The sequence below is a fragment of the Saccopteryx leptura genome, chromosome 6, assembly GCF_036850995.1.
Source record: "Saccopteryx leptura isolate mSacLep1 chromosome 6, mSacLep1_pri_phased_curated, whole genome shotgun sequence".
In the NCBI taxonomy this organism is placed as follows: Eukaryota; Metazoa; Chordata; class Mammalia; order Chiroptera; family Emballonuridae; genus Saccopteryx; species Saccopteryx leptura.
In genome coordinates this window covers 195,722,226-195,744,476 of record NC_089508.1, presented here as the reverse complement: position 1 = coordinate 195,744,476, position 22,251 = coordinate 195,722,226, and the positions used below count along the sequence as shown (strand labels likewise).

Genomic DNA, 22,251 nt, shown 5'->3' with positions numbered 1-22,251 from the left:
TGACTACCCCTGCATTAGATCAAACAGACTTAATAGGTATTTCCAGAACTCTCCAACCCAAAGCAACAGAATAGTCTCCTCAAATGTACATGGAACATGCTCAAAGATAGACCACATGCTGGTACACAAAACACATCTCAATAAATTTAAGGAAACTGAAATTATATCAAACACCTTTTCCAACCACAGCAGGATGAAATTAGCAATCAACTACAAGAAAGAAGCTGGGGAAAAAAATCACACAGTATGACACAACTATTGGGTCAATTAAAAAATAAAAGAAGCTTGACTAGACAGTGGTGCAGTGGATAGAGCAGGGGTCCCCAAACTTTTTACACAGGGGGCCAGTTCACTGTCCCTCAGACCATTGGAGGGCCGGACTATAAAAAAAAGTATAAAAAAATCCCTATGCACACTGCACATATCTTATTTTAAAGTAAAAAACCAAAACGGTAACAAATACAATATTTAAAATAAAGAACAAGTAAATTTAAATCAACAAACTGACCAGTATTTCAATGGGAACTATGGGTCTGCTTTTGGCTAATGAGATGGTCAATATGCTCCTCTCACTGACCACCAATGAAAGAGGTGCCCTTCCAGAAGTGCAGTGGGGGCCGGATGAATGGCCTCGGGGCCGCATGCGGCCCGCGGGCCGTAGTTTGGGGACCCCTGGGATAGAGTGTCGACTGGGATGCGGAGAATACAGGTTCGAAACCCTGAGGTCACCAGCTTGAGCACAGGCTCATGTGGTTTGAGCAAAGGGTCACTTGGTCTGCTGTAGCCCCCCGATCAAGACACATATGAGAAAGCAATCAATGAACAAACTAAGGTGCCGCAACAAAGAATTGATGCTTCTCATCTCCCTTCCTGTCTGTCTGTCCCTGTCCCTATCTGTATCAAAAAAATAAAAAATTAAAAAATAAAAGTCACAGACAAAAACGAAAACGAGAGTGTGCAGCGCAACACCTTTGGGATGCAGCAAAAGCAGTAGTAAGAGGCAAGTTTATAGCACACTGGCCTATCCTGAGAAAAAGAAGGCCCTGGCCGGTTAGCTCAGTCGGTTAAGAGCATTGTCCTGAAACAACAAGGTTGCAGGTTTGATCCCCAGTCAAGGCACACATGGGAAACAGCCAGTGAGCACATGACTGAATGAAACAACATATGAATGCTTCCCTTCCCCCTCCCTTCTGTCTCTCTGAAAATAAAAAAGAAATTAAGCCCTGGCTGGAGAGCTTGGCTGGAGTGCCATCCCAGAGCATGAAGGCTGCTGGTTTGATTCCCGGGTCAGGATATGTACCGGAGCAGGTCCATGTCTCTTCCTCTCTCTCCCTGCCTTGCTCAAAAAAAAAAAAAAAAAAAAAGGAAGAAATGTCAAATAAATGGTCTAAGATTACATCTCAGGGAACTAGAAGAACAAATAAGTCCAAAGTCTGTAGAAGTAAGGAAATAATACAAATAGAGAGTAAATAGAAAACATTAATGAAGAGCTGGTTTTTTAAAAGAAACAGAACTGACAAATCTTTAGCTAGACTCACTAAGGAGAAAAGAGAGAAGACTCAAATATGTAAAATCAGAAATGAAATACAAAGGATCAGGACAGACTGCTATAGAAAGTTACACATACCACCAAATTGGACAATGTAGAAGAAATGGACAAATCCTTAGAATCATACAACCTTCCTAGACTGAATAATAAGCAAACAAAACCTTAATACACCAACCACTAAGTAAGAAAAATGAAACAGGAATCAAAAACCTCTCAAGGCCTGACCTGTGGTGGCGCAGTGGATAAAGCCTTGACCTGGAAATGCTGAGGTCGCTGGTTCGAGACCCTGGGCTTGCCTGGTCAAGGCACATATGGGAGTTGATGCTTCCAGCTCCTCTCTCCTCTCTCTCCCTCTCTGTCACTCTCTCTCCCTCTCTCTCTCTCCTCTCTAAAAATGAATAAATTAAAAAAAATTAAAAAAAAAAAACTCTCAAAAAATGGCCCTGGCCAGTTGGCTCAGTGGTAGAGCATCACGGCCTGGCGTGCAGGAGTCCTGGGTTTGATTCCTGGCCAGGGCACACAGGAGAAGCGCCCATCTGCTTCTCCGCCCCTCCCCCCTCCTTCCCCTCTGTCTCTCTCTTCCCCTCCAGCAGCCAAGGCTCCATTGGAACAAAGTTGGCCCAGGTGCTGAGGATGGCTCTGATTGCGGCAGAGCGACGCCCCAAGATGGGCAGAGCATCGCCACCTGGTGGGCATGCTGGGTGGATCCCAGTCGGGCGTATGCGGGAGTCTGTCTGACTGCCTCCCCGTTTCCAACTTCGGAAAAATACCAAAAAAAAACCCCTCAAAAAATAACAGGACAACAAATACACACAAAATTACAGGCCTGTATCTCTGATGAATATGGATACAAAAATCCTCAACAATATGCTAGCAAATTGAACACAATACATTAAAAAGATCAAACAGCACAATCAAATGGGACTCATTCCAGGGATGGAAGAATGGTTCAACATTCACAAATCAACTGTGATTCACCACGTTAACACATGAAGGATAAAAACCACATCATCATTTCAACAGATACACAAAAAGCATCTGAGAAAACACAACATCTACTTAAGATAAAAACTCTCCATTAAATGGAGGTACAGAAGAAATACACCTCAACATCATAAAGACCATATACAACAAGCCCACAGCTAACATCACACTCAATGGTGAAAAACTGAAAGCTCTTCCTCTAAGATCAGGAACAAGACAAGGCTGCCTACTCTCTCCACTCTTATTAACTTGTACTAGAAGTTGTACCCACAGTAATTAGGCAAGAAAAATAAATAAAATGCATCCAATTAAATTGGGAAAAGCAACAAAAGACGATAGAGATGTCAAATCTGCACCAAATAAAAGGAAAACTCTCCTAGTTTCATACCTATTCAGTGCAGTTCGATGTGGGCTCACGCACAGATTTTTTAGGGCTCCTTAGCTAGCTATCCCGTATAGCCTCTACAGACTCGTCACTGACTGATGGCCTACTAGAACGGGGTTTCTCCACCAAACTGCTGGTTTCCTTCAACTGCTTATCCCACCGAGTAATGTTATTCCTATGTAATGGTGCTTCGTAATAAACGCACCGATATTCACGTTGCACTTGGTCATGGATTCGAATTTAGCGAGCCACAGAACACACTGAACTTTCCTCTGTACATCTCGACTGGCATGGCCGTGGGCTGCTCCGCTGTATACATGGTGTTACGTCACCTACAGACGTAGGTGCCACATCATCCTACAGACACTGGGAGGGTTTTCCTTTTATTTGGTGCAGATTTCACATTTCTATCGTCTTTTGTTGCTTTCCTGTGACTGGTCAAAAGTGCACCATGACTTTATGGACACACTGTAGTTTTGTGTACTTTTTTTTACTTCAGGCAGAAGAGAGCCTTTCTATTTGTTTTTGTTTAAAGTGAGAGGAGGGGAGATAGACAGACTCCTGCATGCACCCTGACAAGGATCCGCCTGGCAACCCCTGGCTTGGGCTGATGCTTGAATCAACCAAGCTATTTTTAGCACCTGAGGCTGAGATGCTCAGACCAACTGAGCTATCCTCAGTGCCCAGGGATAATGCTCGAACCAGTCGAGCCACTGGCTGCAGGGGGAGAAGAGGGGGAGAAGGGGGAGAGAAGCAGATGGTCACTTTTCATTTGTGCCCTGCCCAGAGATCAAACCCAGGACATCCACATGCTGGGTCCACACTCTGTCCACTGAGCTAACCTTGCAGGGCCTGAAGAGCTCCTTTGAACATTTCTTGTGATGCAAATTCTCTCACCTTTTGTCTTTGAAAAACCTTTATTTCTCCTTCATATCTAAAGGATAATTTTGCTGGATAGTCGTCTTGGTTGGTTGTTTCCGTATTTCAATCGTTTGTATCATTCCACTCTCTCCTGGCCTGTAGGGTTTCTGCTGAGACACCCGATGACAACCTGAAGGTTTTCCTGTGCAGATACTGTTGTTTGTCCCCTGGCTGCTGTTAGAACTCTTTTTTTGTCATTAACTTCTGACAATTTTAATATGATGTGTCATGGAGAAGGCCTTTTTGCGTTGAGATAATTAAGTGTTCTGTTATCCTCCTCCACTTGAATGTCCAGTTTCTTCTGCAGGTTTGGGAAGTTCTCAGTATTTCTTTCAATAGGGTCTTTGTTCCCTCCTCCCTCTCTCCTCCTGGGATACACATTATCTGGTGTTGCCCTGTCTAATGGAGTCAGATAGTCCTCCCAGAGTTCCTGCATTTATAACATCTTAGCCTTGGCCTGACCTGTGGTGGCGCAGTGGATAGAGTGTTGACCTGGAATGCTGAGGTCGCTGGTTCGAAACCCTGCACTTGTCAGGTCAAGGCACATATGGGAGTTGATGCTTCCTGCTCCTCCCCCCTTTTTCTCTCTCCTCTCTAAAACTGAATAATTAAAAAAAAATAAAATAAAAGTCAATTTAAAAAATAAAATTAAACATCTTAGCCTGACCTGTGGTGGCGCAGTGGATAGAGCGTCGACCTGGTACACTGAAGGTCGCTGGTTCCACACCCTGGGCCTGGTCAAGGCATGTATGACATGCACTTTATGAGATGATGTTTCCCACTCCTCCCCCACTGCCTTTCTCTCTCTCTCTCTCTCTCTCTTCTCTCTAAAATAAATTTTAAAAACCTTAGTTCTCCTCTTCCACCTGAGTCTTCCCTGTGGTCTGCCCCACGTCCAGGGCTCGCCACAGCATTCTCCTCACTGTTATGTCCGTGGGGGTTCTGTTCATTCTCTTGTAGTTTCAGGCTCTGGTCCAGGCTCACTGAGCTGCCGTTCTGTGTGCTCTTGTGTCCCGTTGGTCTCTTCATGATGACTTGTGAGTTCTGTCATTCAGATCACTGTCTTCTGTGACCTTTGAGTTTGGTTTCTGAAGACCTGTCATTTTCTTTCTGCGTCCCCGTGTCACCGTAGTGGCTCACACTGCTTGTTGGATTGTACTTCTGTGGGCACATTTCAAGTAGTAAATGCCTTTTCTTAGGTACCAGTTTGATTTTAATAATTTAGAGGTCATTCTTCTGTTGTCCAGTAGATGGTGCTATAGGCAAGTTTCTGTTCTCTTTGGGCTACCTGCGTCTCTGGGGTCCCTGTGTGTGGGTTGCTGCACTTTGGTCGTAGGAGTCTGTGGGGAGGGGATGGTAGGTGGGTGGAGCTGGGCTTGCAAGCCTGCTGTTCCCAGGCCCCTGTGGCTGCTGGTGTCACTGTGCTGTGGCTACCAGGCCCTCTGGTAGTGTGAGCACCACTGAGCCGGGGATGGAGCTGCTGCCATCCCTGCTCTGTCCCCTGCATGTTCCAGTATGCCCTCCTTCCCGTGCACCAGGGTATGGGTCTCTCAGGTGTCCTGTGCTTTGGGCAGGGCACCTCTGTTGGGTTGTAGGTAAAGACAAGTTACAGATTTTCTGGGAGACACGGGCCCTCTCACTGCACGTGGTGCTCTTTTGAGAGCAGATCAAGTGCCGCGTGCATAGACACAGGGCGTGCGGGTGACGCTGCTGCCAGGAGCCTGGTGTTGGGCCGATGGCACCTCAGCACGGAGGCAGGGGGCTTGCTGCTCTCAGCCTTCCCCCTCACCAGAATCACCCCCTCACCCAGACTCAGTGCAGACTGGCTCCTTTTTCTCTGTGGCTGCCTGTTGCCATTTCCTGCTTTTCCAGCGTCTCTAGGTCCTTTTACAGGCAGTTTCGGCTGGACCAGCACAGCTAGGGCGGCCAGGCCTATCCCTAGTACTGCTGTCTGCGCTCCCCATCTCCCCCTGAAAGTGGGCTCCATGGTCCCAGGAACTCACTTGTTTCCTAAGACATTTTCGTTACCGAGATGGAGGAGTTTAGCCTGAGCCACGAGTAAGCGAGGACCGGTGAGATTGCCATGCAGGATACACACTGCGGTCCTGCGGGTCCCTGCAGAGGGAGCTGTCTCTGTGCTTGCTGGTGCTCCTGTGGCAGTGCAGGGACCTGGCTTTGGACATGTGCAGATGTGTGCACGCGTGTGTGAGACGGAGGACACCACTGTCAGCAGGCAGGGCAGGAACGCAGGCTGCGTGGGGACCGCGGCGGGTGCCATCTCCTCCCAGCCCCTGTGCCAGCCGGCAGAGGCCTTGCCCTTGGTGGGTGGGCTCTGCTCCTGGCGTGTCTGCTTGCAGAGTGTTTCTTTCTCTTTGGATGGGAAGTGGGATGTGCTGTGCACATGAGGTGGGCAGGGCTGGGATTGCTGTGTGCAGGGAACGCCTGCCGTTCCTGCCCTGATAGGCGTGAGGCCCGTGTGACCCCTGGTCCTGCTCTTTCCTGTAACCTTGCAGACGTGTAGCCAGTGACCAGGTGTGCTGGCTCCACCTCCTAGGCTGGCGTGGGCTCCCTGTCTGCCTTCCACTGCCACTTCCTGCCCTTCCCCTTGCTCTCGGGCTGGTTCTGCTTCCCTGGACACTTGGTTGCAGACAGACCCTGTCCTCTGCCCTCTCTGGGCTTGGTCACCTGCAGGCTCTGGCAGTGACCTGCTCCCTCTCCCAGCTGTCCCCGGTTCTGTCCTTTGTGACAAGTGCGTTGAGAGTGGGCCCCATGCAGGTTAAGGGGGTGACGGTGCCACCCGGCCTGCGCCTTCCATGGACAGTGCAGGACACACTGAGACAGCGGAGCCGTCAGCGTGGGCACTGTCCCCAATGAACGTCCCTCCTGGGGCTCCCGAGTCCCTGCCCCTGTCCCTGCCCCTAATGCAGCACCAGCCACCACGGCGAGGCCTGTGACTGAGGGGGGCCGCCACCCAGCCTCCACTGGTCCCTTCTGCGGAAACCCCGCACCTGCACTGCGTCCTGCTGACGCCGGCGCCAGATGGCGATGCTGTGGTTGTGGATGTCCCAGCCCAGAGCCCTGGGGACAGGGTGCTGTGACGCAGGGTGGTGACCAACCTCAGGACTCCGCACACAGCTGTGTTTGTCCTGGTGGGCGCTGCAAGCTTGCTCCGTTAGTTTCCCTGTGCAGTTTGCGTCTAGCCTCCCACCGCGTGCCCACTGGGCATGGCGTGTGACGCGCCTTGACCCTCCGCTCTGTCCCCTGCAGGTACATGTCGCAGAGCAAGCACGTGGAGGCCCGGGAGCTCATGTGCTCGGGGGCCCTGCTCTTCTTCAGCCATGGCCAGGTTAGTGGCACATCACTCAGGTCCTCGGCTCGGCCAGAGGGTGGACAGGAACGTTCTGGCACTCCGGTGTGGGGCTTTGGCACTGTGGGCCTGGGACCCGCACGCCCAGGCCAGGTTGGTTATTTTGCTGCTTTGCTCTCTCCTGAGCACAGAGCTTTCTTTCTAACCGTGCGATTCTTGTTTCCATGTTTTGTAGCAAAACAGCGCGGCGGACTTGTCCATGCTGGTCCTGGAGTCTCTGGAGAAGGCGGAAGTGGAGGTGGCCGACGAGCTGCTGGGTGAGGCTTCCTTGCTGCGCGTGAGCTCCTCTCACACGAGCGTGGCAAGACCGGTGTTGCACACGGCAGCCCCTTCACACACACACCTGGAGGCCACCGTGCTAGCCTCTCTCCAGGACCTGCCCCGTGGCTGCAGGCTGCTGCCTCTGCCACTCGGGCTGTGCTCCATCACTAGGCTGGCTCCTCTGGGTGACATCAGGGTGGCCCTGGGCAGCAGGGGGCTGTGGGGGGCACTGCAGGAGAACTCAGGCCTGGTGTGCTCTTCTGCATGAGGGTCTGTGTTTGTGCTGTTTTCAGAAAACCTGGCTAAGCTGTTCAGTCTGATGGACCCAAATTCTCCGGAGCGAGTGGCCTTCGTGTCCAGAGCCCTGAAGTGGTCCAGTGGAGGGTCTGGGAGACTGGGTCACCCACGGCTGCACCAGCTGCTGGCCCTCACCCTGTGGAGAGGTAGGCACAGGGTACACACATGCACACAGGGCTCTCGCAGGCGTGTCTTCTGTTCACTCTATCTAACTGTTGAGCTGCTGTGCCCACAAACCAGGGCCCAGGGCTCCTGTCAGCTACATGCAAGCATCTCTCCGTCCACCTTCTCTCCGTCCACCTGTCTCCTCTCCTCCCTATGTCACCTCGCAGAGAACAGGACCCTGAGACAGAGAGGCCAGGGCCTCTCTGGTGGTGCTGGGACAGTGACGGCACCTGCAGGCTGGCACGGAGGAGTCGGGGGGCGGGGGGCACACTGGGCTGGGCCCATTCTCTCTGCAGAGATGTCAGGTCCCATAGGCAACCTCCTGCTTCCCCAGACCAGCACGTGGCGGCTCTTCTGCTCTTAGCACCGTCTCCCCTGCTCGCTCAGTGTCTGGGGCTCATGTGCCCGGAGCCCACGTGACTGCTCTTCAGTGGGTATTAGGAAGCCGTGATCCCCTGCAGTGGGTACTTTCCCACCATCACCCAGCAAGCCTTTGGGGCCCACACACAGGGACAGGCGCTGTGCACAGGGACAGGCGCTCCCGTCCTCAGGATGTCCAGGGCGGCTCTGGGAGCCAGCCCTGCAGACGGGCGTGTGGGGCTGGATGTCAGTGTCTGCTCGACCAGCCAGCGGCCCGGCGCTTCCTCCCTGCCCTCGGCTTGTTTGCCAACAGCACCGGCCCACGTGCCAGCGCAAGACGTGCCTGAGAGGCCAGCCTCTGGAGGGGCCGCTGCACCCCGAGCTGTGTCCCCCCTGCTGTGCGTCCTGCCTCCGCGCCTCCCCACCCCGAGCTGTGTCCCCCCTGCTGTGCGTCCTGCTCCACGCCTCCCCACCCTGAGCTGTGTCCCCCCTGCTGTGCGTCCTGCTCCGCGCCTCCCCACCCCGAGCTGTGTCCCCCCCTGCTGTGCGTCCTGCCTCCGCGCCTCCCCACCCCGAGCTGTGTCCCCCCTGCTGTGCGTCCTGCTCCACGCCTCCCCACCCCGAGCTGTGTCCCCCCTGCTGTGCGTCCTGCTCCACGCCTCCCCACCCCGAGCTGTGTCCCCCCTGCTGTGCGTCCTGCTCCACGCCTCCCCACCCTGAGCTGTGTCCCCCCTGCTGTGCGTCCTGCCTCCGCGCCTCCCCACCCCGAGCTGTGTCCCCCCTGCTGTGTGTCCTGCCTCCGCGCCTCCCCACCCCGAGCTGTGTCCCCCCTGCTGTGCGTCCTGCTCCACGCCTCCCCAGAGGGCTGGCTGTCACGAGGGCAATGGGCTGAGGGCTACGGAAGCTGCCGTTGGAGGCTGTGGCTGGTCCCTTCCCCAGCCCGAGAGAGACATGTGACGAGAAAAGCGGCCGAGCCCTCTGAGCGCCTGGCCCAGGGCTCATGGCAGGTCCCTCCTCATCCTGAGATCCCAGCCCGGGGTCCCTGTCCTGTAGGCGATGTCTGGGGGTGCAGCCTCACTTGTAGCCCATTTAGTCCTGTCTGTCTGGTCTCGACCAGTGCGCCCTCCACACAGAGTCCCGTCACGGTCTCAGTACTGTGGACACCCCGGAGCCCCTGGCTCCTGCCTGGACCTCAGGAGAGGTGGGTTGCCTCCAGGGCCAGTTGGGGACACTGAGGTCACACCGGTGTTGCTGGCCAGCATTTATTTAGTGCCATTTTTCCTGGCCTGTGTCTGTGGGCCCTGCGTCTGTATCTCTGAAGCAGCGTGTGCGGCCTGGGCTTGGTGGACCCAGAATTGCTCGAGGCACAGAGCTGTGCAGTAGGAGCTGGGAAGCATGTGTGTCTAACAGTAACGACTGTGGAAGTCAGGACGTAGGCACAGACCAGACATGAGACAGCGCAGCGTTCTGTCAGCAGCTCCCCCCCCCCCCCCCGCCTTGTCCACAGCTGATGAGAAGGCTGCTGAGCGCTGTCTGCAGGGCCCAGGCTGGCGACAGACCAACCAGGGACGTGCTGGGTCCTCTGTGTGTGTGTGGCCGTCACTGCACAGGCTCTGCCGGAGCGGAAGGGGGCCTCCTGTTGGGGAGGAGCCTCTGAGCTCGGTCTTCCCCCCCCGGTCTCTCCAATGGAGGTCCTGAAACCAGAGGTGGTCCTGGGGTGGAGAGAGAGTGGGGACCACAGAGGAGCACAGCATGCTGGCTCTGGGACACGCGTTGATGCTGAGGTCATAGGGAGGGCAGCATGCCCAGGACGGGGGAGCTGGGCCCGTTCGGGACCAGGCAGGGCAGGTGTAACTGGCCTGTTCTCGGGGCCTGGCTGGGGCCGGGAGGTGGCCAGTGAGGAGCCAGGGTGTCTGCAGGAGCCCCGGGGTCCCTTGCTGCTGAGCAGCACCCCTCTCTGCCCCCTACATGGCAGCCAGGCGTGTCTGCAGACACTGCACGTGTCCTGAGTGCGGTCGGGTGCTCTGGTGAGAGCGGTGGTGCAGAGCAGGTCAGTGGCAGTCTCAGTCGTCACTAGTGTCTCAGTCGTCACTAGTGGGGGGGGGCGGGACTGGCTCACGTGTTTGACACTCGAACCACTCAAGCCCACTCAGCGAAACTGGCCAGCACACAGCAGCGTCCGAGGAAGCGTGTTCGCCGGAATGTGCTACAGCTCTGTGGTCATGCGTGTAGCCCCGGCGGTGTGGCTGAGGGCCACTGGCTCACGCACACCAGTCCCCAGTGAGGGTGCAGCTTCTGGTTCAGGGCTGGAATCTGTGGTCCTCGTCGGTGCCCACGTGGCTGCACTTTGAGGGCAGACATCTGGTCTCCTGGGGACACAGCAGAGGGGCGTCCAGTGTGGCGATGACGTGGAGACATGTTGATCTCACTGCTGTTCCAGTGGCACATGAACCCATCGTCTTCTGTCGTCTTCACGGGGACTTGGGTCCTGTACCTGCTGGGAGTGCCATCCTTGGTCCAGCAGGTTTCTGCCGGGCGTGGTCTGTTGGGCGGCCCCGGGCTGGGCCTGACTGCAGGTCCAGGTACCCATGTTGGGATTGGTGGGTTTAGCATCTCATTTCACCAGATCTGCATGAAATTGCTTGGTGCAGGTCGGGAGGGTCCCCAGCGGGCTTGTCTTATGGTTCAACTAATACAAATGTTGATGTGGAATGGCCAGGAAGCCCACCCAGGCCAGGTCACTACAACCCGCCCTCGCAGCCGTCTGCACTGGACCTTAGAGCCTGAGGGAGCTGTGAGGTGCGGGACGGGCACCACTGCTGTTCGCCGGGGTGGCTGGGGTGGGGTGGGGTGGGCGCAGCACGGGCGGGGAGGGCCAGGTGTAGGAGACGCGACTTGGAAGGCCCTCCGGGGCTGTGCTGCCTGCACTGATGGGTCTCCCTCTCCCTGCAGAACAGAATTACTGTGAGTCTCGGTATCACTTCCTGCACTCGACCGACGGAGAAGGGTGTGCGAACATGCTGGTGGAGTACTCCACCTCCAGAGGGTTCCGCAGCGAGGTGGACATGTTCGTGGCCCAGGCGGTCCTACAGTAGGTGTCTCGGGCTCATGGGTCGGATCTGCTTAAGCCACTGCCTGACCTAGACATGTGCCACGTACCCAGTGTGGCCCCTGCTGCAGCCCATGTCCCTCTGGACCCCCACGACCCCCGGGAGAGGGTCAGCTGGGTGGTACGAGAAGTCAGTTGTGTTTGACCTCAGCATCCTTCTGTTACCCAGATGTTTGTCGTGTCCCTCCCCCATCTTCTCTTTCATGCTTTTGTTTTTTAAGTGTCAGGCAGCTCACTCTTTGTGGGACACGTGATTAGCAGACACCAGGCAGGACCTTGTGACATGACGAGACGTGACGTGACGAGGGCTGGCCTTGCTCCCCAGGTGTCTGCACCTGTCTGCATTTCTGTGCCTGGGCTCTGTCTCCAGCTTCTCTCACCCGGGTCCTGGGGCTCCGTCCTGTGCGGCCTTCTCGTCCCTTGTTTTTTTTCCGGTGTTTTGACAGTGTTGGTGTGCACAGCAGAGGGACAGCTGTGTGGGAGCCGGCACTGGCTCCTGGGACTCTGCCTTTTCCCAGTGTGAGCCCGTCCCCTCCAGATGGGGACAAGTTTTCGTCCTCCCACAGCCAGGCGCTGGAGCAGGGTGTACTTTTTGGAAGTGGGTACCTGCCTGCACTAGGGCTCCTGAGCTCATTGGCCCTGGCTCTGTGTAGAGGTCATGAGCCCCGTCCCTCTTTGTGTCTTAATGTGTGTCCGTGGCTGCACCTCAGCCTGTCTTCTTTGGAGGCACCTTTCCTGGGGCTTCAACCCCCTGGGCTGACTGTCCTGCAGGCAGGTGCCTGACAGGTGCTGACTGGTGTGTGGAGAGAGCAGCCCCTTTCCCCCCATTCATACCTCGTCACCCTCCCAAGCTTAGTTCTCTTCAGATTCAGACTTGCCGTGTTCACAGGCAGCTGGTGTGCACACAGGGCCCAGCAAGTCCGAGTCCCGGCTGTGGTGCCGTGTGGCACGGGCCTGAGCAAGGTACCCACCCCGCACCGTGCCGGCTGCTGGCGTGGCTATATCCCCATTGACGAGGCGTTCTTGATTCCAGGTTTCTCTGTTTAAAAAACAAGAGCAGTGCGTCCGTGGTGTTCACGACGTACACACAGAAACACCCATCCATCGAGAACGGCCCGCCCTTCGTGCAGCCGCTGCTCAATTTCATCTGGTTTCTGCTGCTGGCCGTTGACGGGTGAGTTTCTGTGAGGGCGGTGGGTGTGTGTAGAGGTGGCGAGGTGTGTGGGCAGAACATGTGTGTGTTTGGGAAGATGTGTGTGGGTAGGAGAGTGTGGATGAGGTCTAGTGCGGGTGTGGATAGAGTGGGTGTGTGAGGGTGTGGATGGGGTTGAGTGGGTGTGAGGGTGTGGATGGGGTAGAGTGGGTGTGTGAGGGTGTGGATGGGGTTGAGTGGGTGTGAGGGTGTGGATGGGGTAGAGTGCGGGTGTGTGTGGGTGTGGATGGGGTTGAGTGGGGGTGTGTGAGGGTGTGGATGGGGTTGAGTGGGGGTGTGTGAGGGTGTGGATAGGGTCGAGTGGGGGTGTGTAAGGGTGTGGATGGGGTTGAGTGCGGGTGTGTGAGGGTGTGGATGGGGTAGAGTGGGGGTGTGTGAGGGTGTGGATGGGGTAGAGTGCGGGTGTGTGAGGGTGTGGATGGGGTTGAGTGGGGGTGTGAGGGTGTGGATGGGGTAGAGTGCGGGTGTGTGAGGGTGTGGATGGGGTTGAGTGGGGGTGTGTGAGGGTGTGGATGGGGTCGAGTGCGGGTGTGTGAGGGTGTGGATGAGGTAGAGTGCGGGTGTGTGAGGGTGTGGATGGGGTCGAGTGCGGGTGTGTGAGGGTGTGGATGAGGTAGAGTGCGGGTGTGTGAGGGTGTGGATGGGGTCGAGTGCGGGTGTGTGAGGGTGTGGATGGGGTCGAGTGGGTGTGTGAGGGTGTGGATGGGGTCGAGTGCGGGTGTGTGAGGGTGTGGATGGGGTAGAGTGCGGGTGTGTGAGGGTGTGGATGGGGTAGAGTGGGTGTGTGAGGGTGTGGATGGGGTTGAGTGCGGGTGTGTGAGGGTGTGGATGGGGTTGAGTGGGGGTGTGTGAGGGTGTGGATGGGGTAGAGTGCGGGTGTGTGAGGGTGTGGATGGGGTTGAGTGCGGGTGTGTGAGGGTGTGGATGGGGTAGAGTGGGTGTGTGAGGGTGTGGATGGGGTTGAGTGCGGGTGTGTGAGGGTGTGGATGGGGTTGAGTGCGGGTGTGTGAGGGTGTGGATGGGGTAGAGTGGGTGTGTGAGGGTGTGGATGGGGTCGAGTGCGGGTGTGTGAGGGTGTGGATGGGGTCGAGTGCGGGTGTGTGAGGGTGTGGATGGGGTAGAGTGGGTGTGTGAGGGTGTGGATGAGGTAGAGTGCGGGTGTGTGAGGGTGTGGATGAGGTAGAGTGTGGGTGTGTGAGGGTGTGGATGGGGTAGAGTGGGTGTGTGAGGGTGTGGATGGGGTAGAGTGGGTGTGTGAGGGTGTGGATGAGGTAGAGTGCGGGTGTGTGTGGGTGTGGATGGGGTTGAGTGGGGGTGTGTGAGGGTGTGGATGGGGTTGAGTGGGGGTGTGTGAGGGTGTGGATGGGGTTGAGTGGGGGTGTGTGAGGGTGTGGATAGGGTTGAGTGGGGGTGTGTGAGGGTGTGGATGAGGTAGAGTGCGGGTGTGTGAGGGTGTGGATGGGGTTGAGTGCGGGTGTGTGTGGGTGTGGATGGGGTTGAGTGGGGGTGTGTGAGGGTGTGGATGGGGTTGAGTGGGGGTGTGTGAGGGTGTGGATGGGGTTGAGTGGGGGTGTGTGAGGGTGTGGATGAGGTAGAGTGCGGGTGTGTGAGGGTGTGGATGGGGTCGAGTGCGGGTGTGTGGGTGTGGATGGGGTAGAGTGGGTGTGTGAGGGTGTGGATGGGGTTGAGTGCGGGTGTGTGAGGGTGTGGATGGGGTTGAGTGCGGGTGTGTGTGGGTGTGGATGGGGTTGAGTGGGGGTGTGTGAGGGTGTGGATGGGGTTGAGTGGGGGTGTGTGAGGGTGTGGATGGGGTTGAGTGGGGGTGTGTGAGGGTGTGGATGGGGTAGAGTGGGTGTGTGAGGGTGTGGATGAGGTAGAGTGCGGGTGTGTGAGGGTGTGGATGGGGTAGAGTGGGTGTGTAAGGGTGTGGATGGGGTAGAGTGGGTGTGTGAGGGTGTGGATGGGGTTGAGTGCGGGTGTGTGAGGGTGTGGATGGGGTAGAGTGGGTGTGTAAGGGTGTGGATGGGGTAGAGTGGGTGTGTGAGGGTGTGGATGGGGTCGAGTGCGGGTGTGTGAGGGTGTGGATGGGGTTGAGTGGGTGTGTCGAGGGTGTGGATGGGGTAGAGTGAGGGTGTGGATGGGGTTGAGTGGGTGTTTGAGGGTGTGGATGGGGTCGAGTGCGGGTGTGTGAGGGTGTGGATGGGGTAGAGTGCGGGTGTGTGAGGGAGTGGGGAAAGGCATGTGCATGTGAGGCTGTCTTGTCCTACCTGTGCTGGTGCCCGGCTGGCTGCAGAGCTGTGCCCACTCCGCCTTGTTTCAGGGGCAAGCTGACAGTGTTCACGGTGCTGTGTGAGCAGTACCAGCCGTCCCTGCGGCGGGACCCCATGTACAACGAGGTGAGGGCGTGCAGACGCGGGGCTGCAGATGGAGGGGCTCACACTGAGGGTGGGCAAGGACTGCGGATGTGTTCTGTGGGGTCTCCTGGGCTCCTCACGGCTGCCTTCTCCTCCATCAGTACCTCGACAGGATAGGACAGCTCTTCTTCGGGGTGCCCCCCAAGCAGACGTCTTCCTATGGAGGCTTGCTAGGTGAGGCTGCATACCCCCGTCTCTGCCTGCTCTTAGGGGCGCCCATGATCCCACACACAGCTCTCCCCGTGCCACACTACACAAGGCTCCCTCCCCATGGGCCACAGAGAGACCAGGCTTCTGTTTCTGGTTTTTATTGTGGTAAAATACACGTGATGTGAAACGTGCCATTTTCACCATCTGCGTGTGCAGTTCAGGGGCTGTAAATACATTCACGTTGTTGCCCGTGGAGATCCACGTCCCCTCAAGACCTTCATCTTCCTCCCTGGCCACCCTCCTTTCTGTCTCCATGCAGACAAGGAGGGTCACGTCACTCACGTGCTGGCCTCCCTGCCGGTCCTTTCCGAGGCTGAGGCGGGTCCCAGAGTGCGGGGAGCCTCCCACTTGGTCTTCTGGGCTGCACGGAAAGCCCTCCCTGTCTCTTCCGAGACTGAAAGCCGTTTTCCTTTAAACGCGCAAGCCAGTCTGTGCTACATGCGCTGTAGCTGTTGAACCCTGGCCCCAGTTCCACACCGAGGGCGTGCTGTAGCGTGGGAGGGGGACGTGCATGCTTACAGTAGTCACGTCTGCCGGGCGTGGTCCCACACCACACCACCCTCACCGCCTTGCTGCCCGGGCACCAGCCTTCCCGGTTGGTGTGCGACTCGGGGAGGCTTAACCTCCATGACATCCCGAGAGCATGGGGCACGTCTCTGCTCATGGTCCCTTGCAGTTTGTTTAAGGGGACTTGTTAAACTTTGAGTTTATATTGACATAATAGTTGTTTTTGAGTAAAAATTAGAGAAGTAAAAAGGAAAAGTGTTGGCGGTGACAGCACCCGTTCTTACGTGTGGCCTTGAAACGTGGACACGTCTGCCCGGGTCCTGGAGGAGTGTGCGTTCCGCACGTGTGGTCACAGCCTCCCGCTGCCTGGCCGTGGGCTCCGTGATGTGGTGTAGGGACGAGGCTGCTGGCTCCCCGCTGACGGGCTCGGCCTCGCGGCCCTCAGGTCCTGCAGCAAGCATCCTGAGCGGCTCTTCGTGCCCTGTCCCCGTAGAGACCCTGCTGGGGGACTTGAGGGCTCCAGGAGGAGCGCAGCACGTGGAGGGCGGGGCCTGGCGTGCGGGTGGGCGGGGCCGCTGACGGTGCCTTTGCTTCCAGGGAACCTTCTGAGCAGCCTCATGGGCTCCTCGGAGCAGGAGGGCGACGACAGTCAGGACGACAGCAGCCCCATTGAGCTCGACTGACGCCGCCCCTCGGCCTGCATGAAGAGGCCCTCACCTGCGGGCGCGGTTCTGAGCCCAGCCCTGGACCAAGCTCCGGGTCCCGGACTGCGGTGGTCACGCGTCGGCGTCTGCTGTGCGCACTGGCCGAGGGCTGCCGCGGCCTCAGAATGACCCACAATAAAGCACAAGCTGTGTGCCACCACCCTCTCCCGGTCCTTTGTTTCTGGTTTCCTTTGGGTGCCGAGGGCCGGCACAGGCACCCGGGGCGGGGGTGGCTGCCATTGGGCGACCCCACTGGACGTTCCGCAGGGCCGGGCGGCGCTCCGTGCCAAATCCCTGCGCCACGGCCTGCGCTGGGGCGTCGTGCGACGTTCGGAGGCTGCAGGACTTCACCTTGTGATGCAATATTTATTTCACGGGGGACGATCCTCTGACCTGACGTCCTAGGGTTAACCACGTAACCCCAGGAACAGCCGCGCGGTCCTTCCTCACTGACGCTCTCAGGTGTTCCCGGACGACTGAAGCGGGACACACTTTATTTTTTCACAATTAAAATAAGAATTGTAGATTAATACACAATGATCATGCATGGAAGGAACAAAGTACACGATTCTATTTACTGTAAATAGAACTAAAGGAGGCTGTGTTAATTGTCGAGTTTAAATAAATCTTTATACTGGGCTTTGCAGCACTGGTCCTTTCTGAGTGAGCTCCTGGGGCAGGCACTGTGGCCATGGTGGCAGAGTGGGTGGCCATGCAGAGCCAGTGCGGGGAGTCTTGTTTCATTTAAATTTGGAGAAGCCAAGTTTGCCAGCGGGTCCAGGTGTGCAGTTTCTGCCCGTGGCCGCGGGATTGGCTGGCGCTGACCTGCACCCTGAGGCCGGAGCCCCACTGTTGGCCACCCAGGGTTCTCTGGGGAGGGGTGGCATTGGGGAAGGTGGGGTGTGGAGTCAGAACCCACGACTCCCATTTCTACCTAGTTTGAAACCATGAATTGCATCTCACAGGGTGGATATGTTCTGGGAGGGATGGAGCAGGATGTCAGTGTTTTATGTGCGATTATACCCAGGATAGTTCTAGACAAGTGCAGAACAAGCCAGCTGAACAGCCGGGCAGGACACATGCAACATATGCGTGGCCACACCTTCCCTTAGTCCAGCGACCCTCCTCCCTCCTCCCTGTGGGAGGGTGTGCTTACTCGGTGCCTGCTCTGACCACGCAGCACAAGGGGCCTGTGAACTGGCTGCAAATGCCCCTGCATTTCCTCCATTTTGGGGTGTGGGCAAAACTTGCTCAGTATGCAGGAGTCCAGGACCAGGATGGCTGGCTGGCCGCCCGAGGACCAGGGGAGGGGCGCCCCCGTCCACACGGGGTCCAGCCCTGGGGGCACGCCTCCCACCTGGCTTGTCCTCACGCTGTTCCCTCGTATCTTGTTGGCACGTTAAGGGTGTCGGTCTCCTGGGCACCACACGTGGTGTGTGCACGCAGGGACATGCACACACAGGCTCAAACACTCACGCACTTGCAGAGCGGGTGCCGCACGTCTGGGCTCGGGGACGGGCAGCAGGTTAGTCCAGGAGGGCCAGGCTGTGGTCGGCCCCACGCGGCGGGGCTCCTCAGCGTTTCCCTCCGGCCGGGCGAGTCCTCCTTCCTGCCTTTGGGACTCGTCTCAGTTTTGGTCAGTGAGTGGACGGCGGTGTTGGGTGAAGCTACTGCAGCCAGGCTTTGGCTCTGAGGACGGGCAGACCGACAGCCCCCACTGGGCAGGGGCACCTGTCTGGGGCACAAAGTGTCCCCACCCCGGGTTGCCCTCACCCCCAGCCCAGCCATCCTGGGACCCTGCCTCCATCCTCCAAGGGTTTGGAGACAGCGAGGTCAGCTGGGGAAAGGGTGAGCACTGGTAGCACCGAGCCCTAAACTGGTGAGGTGCCCCAAGGACAGGGGTCAGGCAGCCTGGAGGCCTGGGCTGGGGGGGGCACAACAGGTGGCAGGCCTCTTGACCCCCAGGTCACTTGAGGTCGAGGACCATGTCTCCCCCTCCAGCCCCAAGGAGCCCACAACTGACACACAATAGGTGCTCAATAAATACTTGTTGATGGGGAAGGAGAAGGGGACATGCAGGCGACCCACTGTCCCCAGTCCAGCCTGCTGGTCAGGGCGAGTCAACAGGGGACCACCAGGCTGCGGGGCCCAGCCCTGAGGGGTGATCAGGGTGGGTGGGGAGGTAGGGCAGCAGCATGATGGGGTCAGAGGTCAGGCCAGGTCAGCCCACAATGAGGTTCCAGAGAAACAGGCCCCCAGCCATGTCCAGACTGCCCCTCAGGGCCAGGGCTGGGTGGGTGGCTGGCGTGCTCTGTCTGCAGGCCCCATGGTCCAGCCCCCACTGCCTCGCCAGCCACATGGAGTCCACGTTCCTCAGCCTCAGGACCGTCCTCGCTAAGGCTTGTGCTTGAAGTGGGCTTCCACTGGAAAGGACAGGCATTTGGCTTTGTCACACCACTCAGGGTTCTTGGGTCCACCCCCTGGCCAGCCCCGCCCGGCCCTCACCTGCGTACTCCTGGGGCAGCATGGGCCTGTCCACCACCTTCCTGAAGGCCTCCACCCACTCCCGCTGCTCCGACTCTGTCTCACAAGCCAGCAGGAACCTGCGCTCTGGCGTGACAATGGTGATGCCATGCGGCCAGTGGTGGCCCTGGGTGGACGGTGGAAGCCTGTCCAGCACCGTGTAGCCGCTCTCCCTGCTGCCAATGAAGACTTCCCCTCGGGCAAAGGCGTCCTGCAGGTGGGGACAGGCTGAGCTGAGTGGGGTCCCCAGCCCCTTCGCCCACCCTACTTGTGGCAGGGGGCCAGGAGGGCTGTTTTGTGGGCAGCCCCCTGTCCGTGTGGGCCCAGCTTTGCAGAGCTGGGTGGCCTGTGGGCATAGGACCCAAGAGCCCTCCCCTCCTCCCTCACAGCAGAACTGGCCACCGCTGACTTCTCTCAGGGTGGCGGGAGCAGCAGGCACGTCCACCCTGCAAGGGGCCCCGCTGACCTGGAGCCACTGCCCTGCCTTACCAGGGGGTCCTTGAAGTACATGAGCCTCCGGTCATCCATGGTGAACCAGCGCTTCCGGAAGCCTTCTGTTTGCTGTGAGGCAGAGGGGCACTGACTGGCCAGTTGGCCTGAGGCTGGCCCCTTGCCCCCTATGACCACAGCTGACACCAGGGGGACAGGGCTGCATATTCATCCCCCAGCCATGCTCAGCCCCTCCTGCCTTCTGTGGATCAGGCTGTTCCCTCTGCTGCGCCCTGGACCGGCTCCTCCCACCTGCCTGTGTCTGTCCTCCCTGTGGGCCAGGCGGGTCTGGGCTGTGGGGCCACCTGGGTGGGTCACCCCTGTGGCTGGGACAGGGCCCAGCGGAGGCACAGGTACATGATGAAGGGTGGGGCCCGTCCTGAGTCCGCCTGTGTGGGTCAGTGGGGCCTGTTCGTACAAAACATTTTGGAGACCAGGGCCATCCACACCAAGATGACCGACTAGCATCCTGCAGGCAAGCTGAGGCCCTGCCTGGGAGTGCCCCCGCCCCAGGTGACTGACGCTGATCACGGAGTGGGGCCTGCGATCCCAGGGCTCCCGGGAGACGCACCTTGGGCCCTGTTTTCTCCATGTAGCCTTCCTTCAGGTAGTTCCTGGTCAGTTTCGGCACCAGCTGGGGAGGAAACAGGCTCAGCCCCCCCGGCCGGCCCCCACGAACCCCAGCCCCTTGCCCCTCCCCCCGTAGCTCCGGCCAGGTGCCCTAGAGTAAAGGAGTGCTGTGGTCACTTAGGAGGCTTTAGGTATCAGTGGCGGGGGCTTCTGGAGGCCCATGTGGGTCCTTGGTTAGCCCCCCAGCCCCTCCCCAGGGGGAAACAGCAGCAGCCACTCACATCTGCATCACTGGCTCCCGGGAAGGCCACCTGCAGGTAGTGGAAGCGGGCAGCGCGGAGTGCGTTGAACCAGTCCGCCATCTCCTAGGGGCAGAGGCTGGCTGTGGGCTGTGGGCTGTGGCCCCGGGGCTGGGCGCCTGCCCAGTGAGCTGTGTGGCCCTCAGACCCTCAGCTCAGCGGTGCCCCCGAGTCAGGTCAAGGACAGGCTGCAGCACCCAATTCAGACACCCCCAGGTGCACCTGTGCTAGGGTGAGGCCTGCTCGGGGTGGTCCTGAGGTGTCCTGGGAGGACAGAGGCTCCATTGCAGGGACTGGCCTGGTGGAGACCGTGCTGTTGGCAGTGGGTAGCAGGTGGCGCTGACAGCAAGCCAGCCCCCAGGGCCCTTTGGGCTCTCCTCTTAGGGGGGGCTGTCTCGTGACCTGCAGTCTTGCCCCTCCCCGGGCCATCCTGAGCCTGTGCACTCCCACGGCCTCCCTTTTGCCCTCTGCTCCTTAGAGGCCCTGCCCCTCCTGGCTGCTATGCTCCACTGCTGCAGGGACCCCTGCCCCCCTGCCCCCCAACCCTGGATGAACCCATCTGCTCACCCTGCCAGCACCACCTGGCAGAGCCAGCAGGGAGTCACTGTTCCTCCCTGATCACCAGGCCCCAGACGAAACACCTCCTGCTCAGTCACCCCCAGCCTCGCCTTCTCCACTGGCCCCTCCTGGCCGCTGGCCACACCCTTCAAGGACCCGCTGCCGGCACACCTTGCCTGACCCAGTGGGTGGGGTAGTAAACCCAGTGGAGTGAGATGCAGCGCAGGACGGGGGCCCCCAGTGGCTGGAATTGGCTGATACCGGGGTGCCTGACTCCACCCAGGGCCTCAGCGGAGAGCTTGGGGGGGTGACACGCACACGTGTAACAGGAGGGGCGGACAGAGCTGTCGGCTCCGGGGAAAGAACGGCACCAGGAAGGAAAGGAGCAGTTTGCCGTCCTGCACGGGTCTGAGCGCACTGACGTGGTCATGACAGCGTGAACACAGACGTGGCAGACTGCAGTGCAGGTGTGAGGTGGGCAGGGGCAAGCAGTGCCACACCTCCTGTCACACCTCCTGTTGTTGCTGAAGTCACTGCCCAGGATTTCAAAGGCCAGTGCCCCCTCCGCCTCCCTCCATGCTTCACTTTCCCTTTGGGAGCCAGACATCAGAGACCAGGAGAGTGTGCATTCAAGGAAAATTTGCAAGTGACTACACCTGATCAGAGAAAGGCTCAGGAAAGACCTGAGAAGACACGTTTACACCTGAGGTCACTCTGCACAGAACAGCCTATAACACACACAAAACAGTAACAAAGCCCCAGAGCCTGGGGAGGGGGCAAGTCTGACTTCAGTTACCACACTGTTAGATTCAGAGGGGCGTGCAGAAAACAGGAATGCAGGGTCCGTTCAAAGGAAACAAATTAACAGAATATGTCCCTGAAAAAGACTTCCTGGCAGATACATTAGACAAAGCTTTTAAAGCAGTCTTAAAGATGCTCAGAGAACTAAAGAAAGGAGAAATCGAGACATTCTGAGATAAAAGCTGAGGGAGTCTGAGAACTGGACCTGCCCTCCAGGAAAACGGTCATACGGTGTCCTGCGTGAGCGGCCGGGCAACGGCAGCACATGAGCACAGAAGAAAGAGCTCAGTCAAGGTAAACTGGCCAATTACAAAAGCTGCTGTTATTGTAACAATGTTTGTAACTAGAACTTTTGTTTCCCACATGATGTAAGAGACAGATATATTGAAAACAATTATTAGCCTGACCAGTTAGTGACCCAGTGGATAGTGTTGGCCTGGGAAGCAGAGGACCCAGGTTCAAAACCGAGAGGTCGCTAGCTTGAGCGCAGGGTCATCTGGCTTGAGTGTGGGATCAAAGACATGACCCCATGGTCAATGGCTTGAGCCCAAGGTCACTGGCTAGA

The 22,251-nt window shown here is 57.8% G+C and overlaps 2 protein-coding genes across 4 annotated transcripts in view; one reads left to right on the top strand and one right to left on the bottom strand.

Moving 5' to 3' along the window:
- GET4 (guided entry of tail-anchored proteins factor 4) overlaps nt 1–17,085 on the top strand; it is a 31,611-nt gene extending 14,526 nt beyond the window's left edge. For both annotated transcript variants that reach the window (XM_066342086.1, XM_066342087.1), the window contains exons 2-9: nt 7,107–7,185; nt 7,382–7,463; nt 7,761–7,910; nt 11,242–11,380; nt 12,432–12,572; nt 14,932–15,007; nt 15,127–15,199; nt 16,340–17,085. In XM_066342086.1, the coding sequence (XP_066198183.1) occupies nt 7,107–7,185; nt 7,382–7,463; nt 7,761–7,910; nt 11,242–11,380; nt 12,432–12,572; nt 14,932–15,007; nt 15,127–15,199; nt 16,340–16,425 (826 nt within the window). In that variant the 3' untranslated portion in view covers nt 16,426–17,085. The remainder of the gene's footprint in view (nt 1–7,106; nt 7,186–7,381; nt 7,464–7,760; nt 7,911–11,241; nt 11,381–12,431; nt 12,573–14,931; nt 15,008–15,126; nt 15,200–16,339) is intronic.
- A 1,614-nt stretch (nt 17,086–18,699) lies between these two features.
- Nucleotides 18,700–22,251, bottom strand: part of ADAP1 (ArfGAP with dual PH domains 1) — a 37,026-nt gene continuing 33,474 nt past the window's right edge. The window contains exons 7-11 of one of the 2 annotated variants that reach the window (XM_066342085.1): nt 20,310–20,390; nt 20,030–20,092; nt 19,459–19,530; nt 18,952–19,180; nt 18,700–18,869 (exon numbers count right to left, since the gene is read on the bottom strand). In XM_066342085.1, coding sequence (XP_066198182.1) covers nt 18,841–18,869; nt 18,952–19,180; nt 19,459–19,530; nt 20,030–20,092; nt 20,310–20,390 — 474 coding nt within the window. In that variant the 3' untranslated portion in view covers nt 18,700–18,840. Of the gene's footprint in view, nt 18,870–18,951; nt 19,181–19,458; nt 19,531–20,029; nt 20,093–20,309; nt 20,394–22,251 lie in introns of both variants that reach the window. The other variant, XM_066342084.1, reaches the window with a different exon arrangement.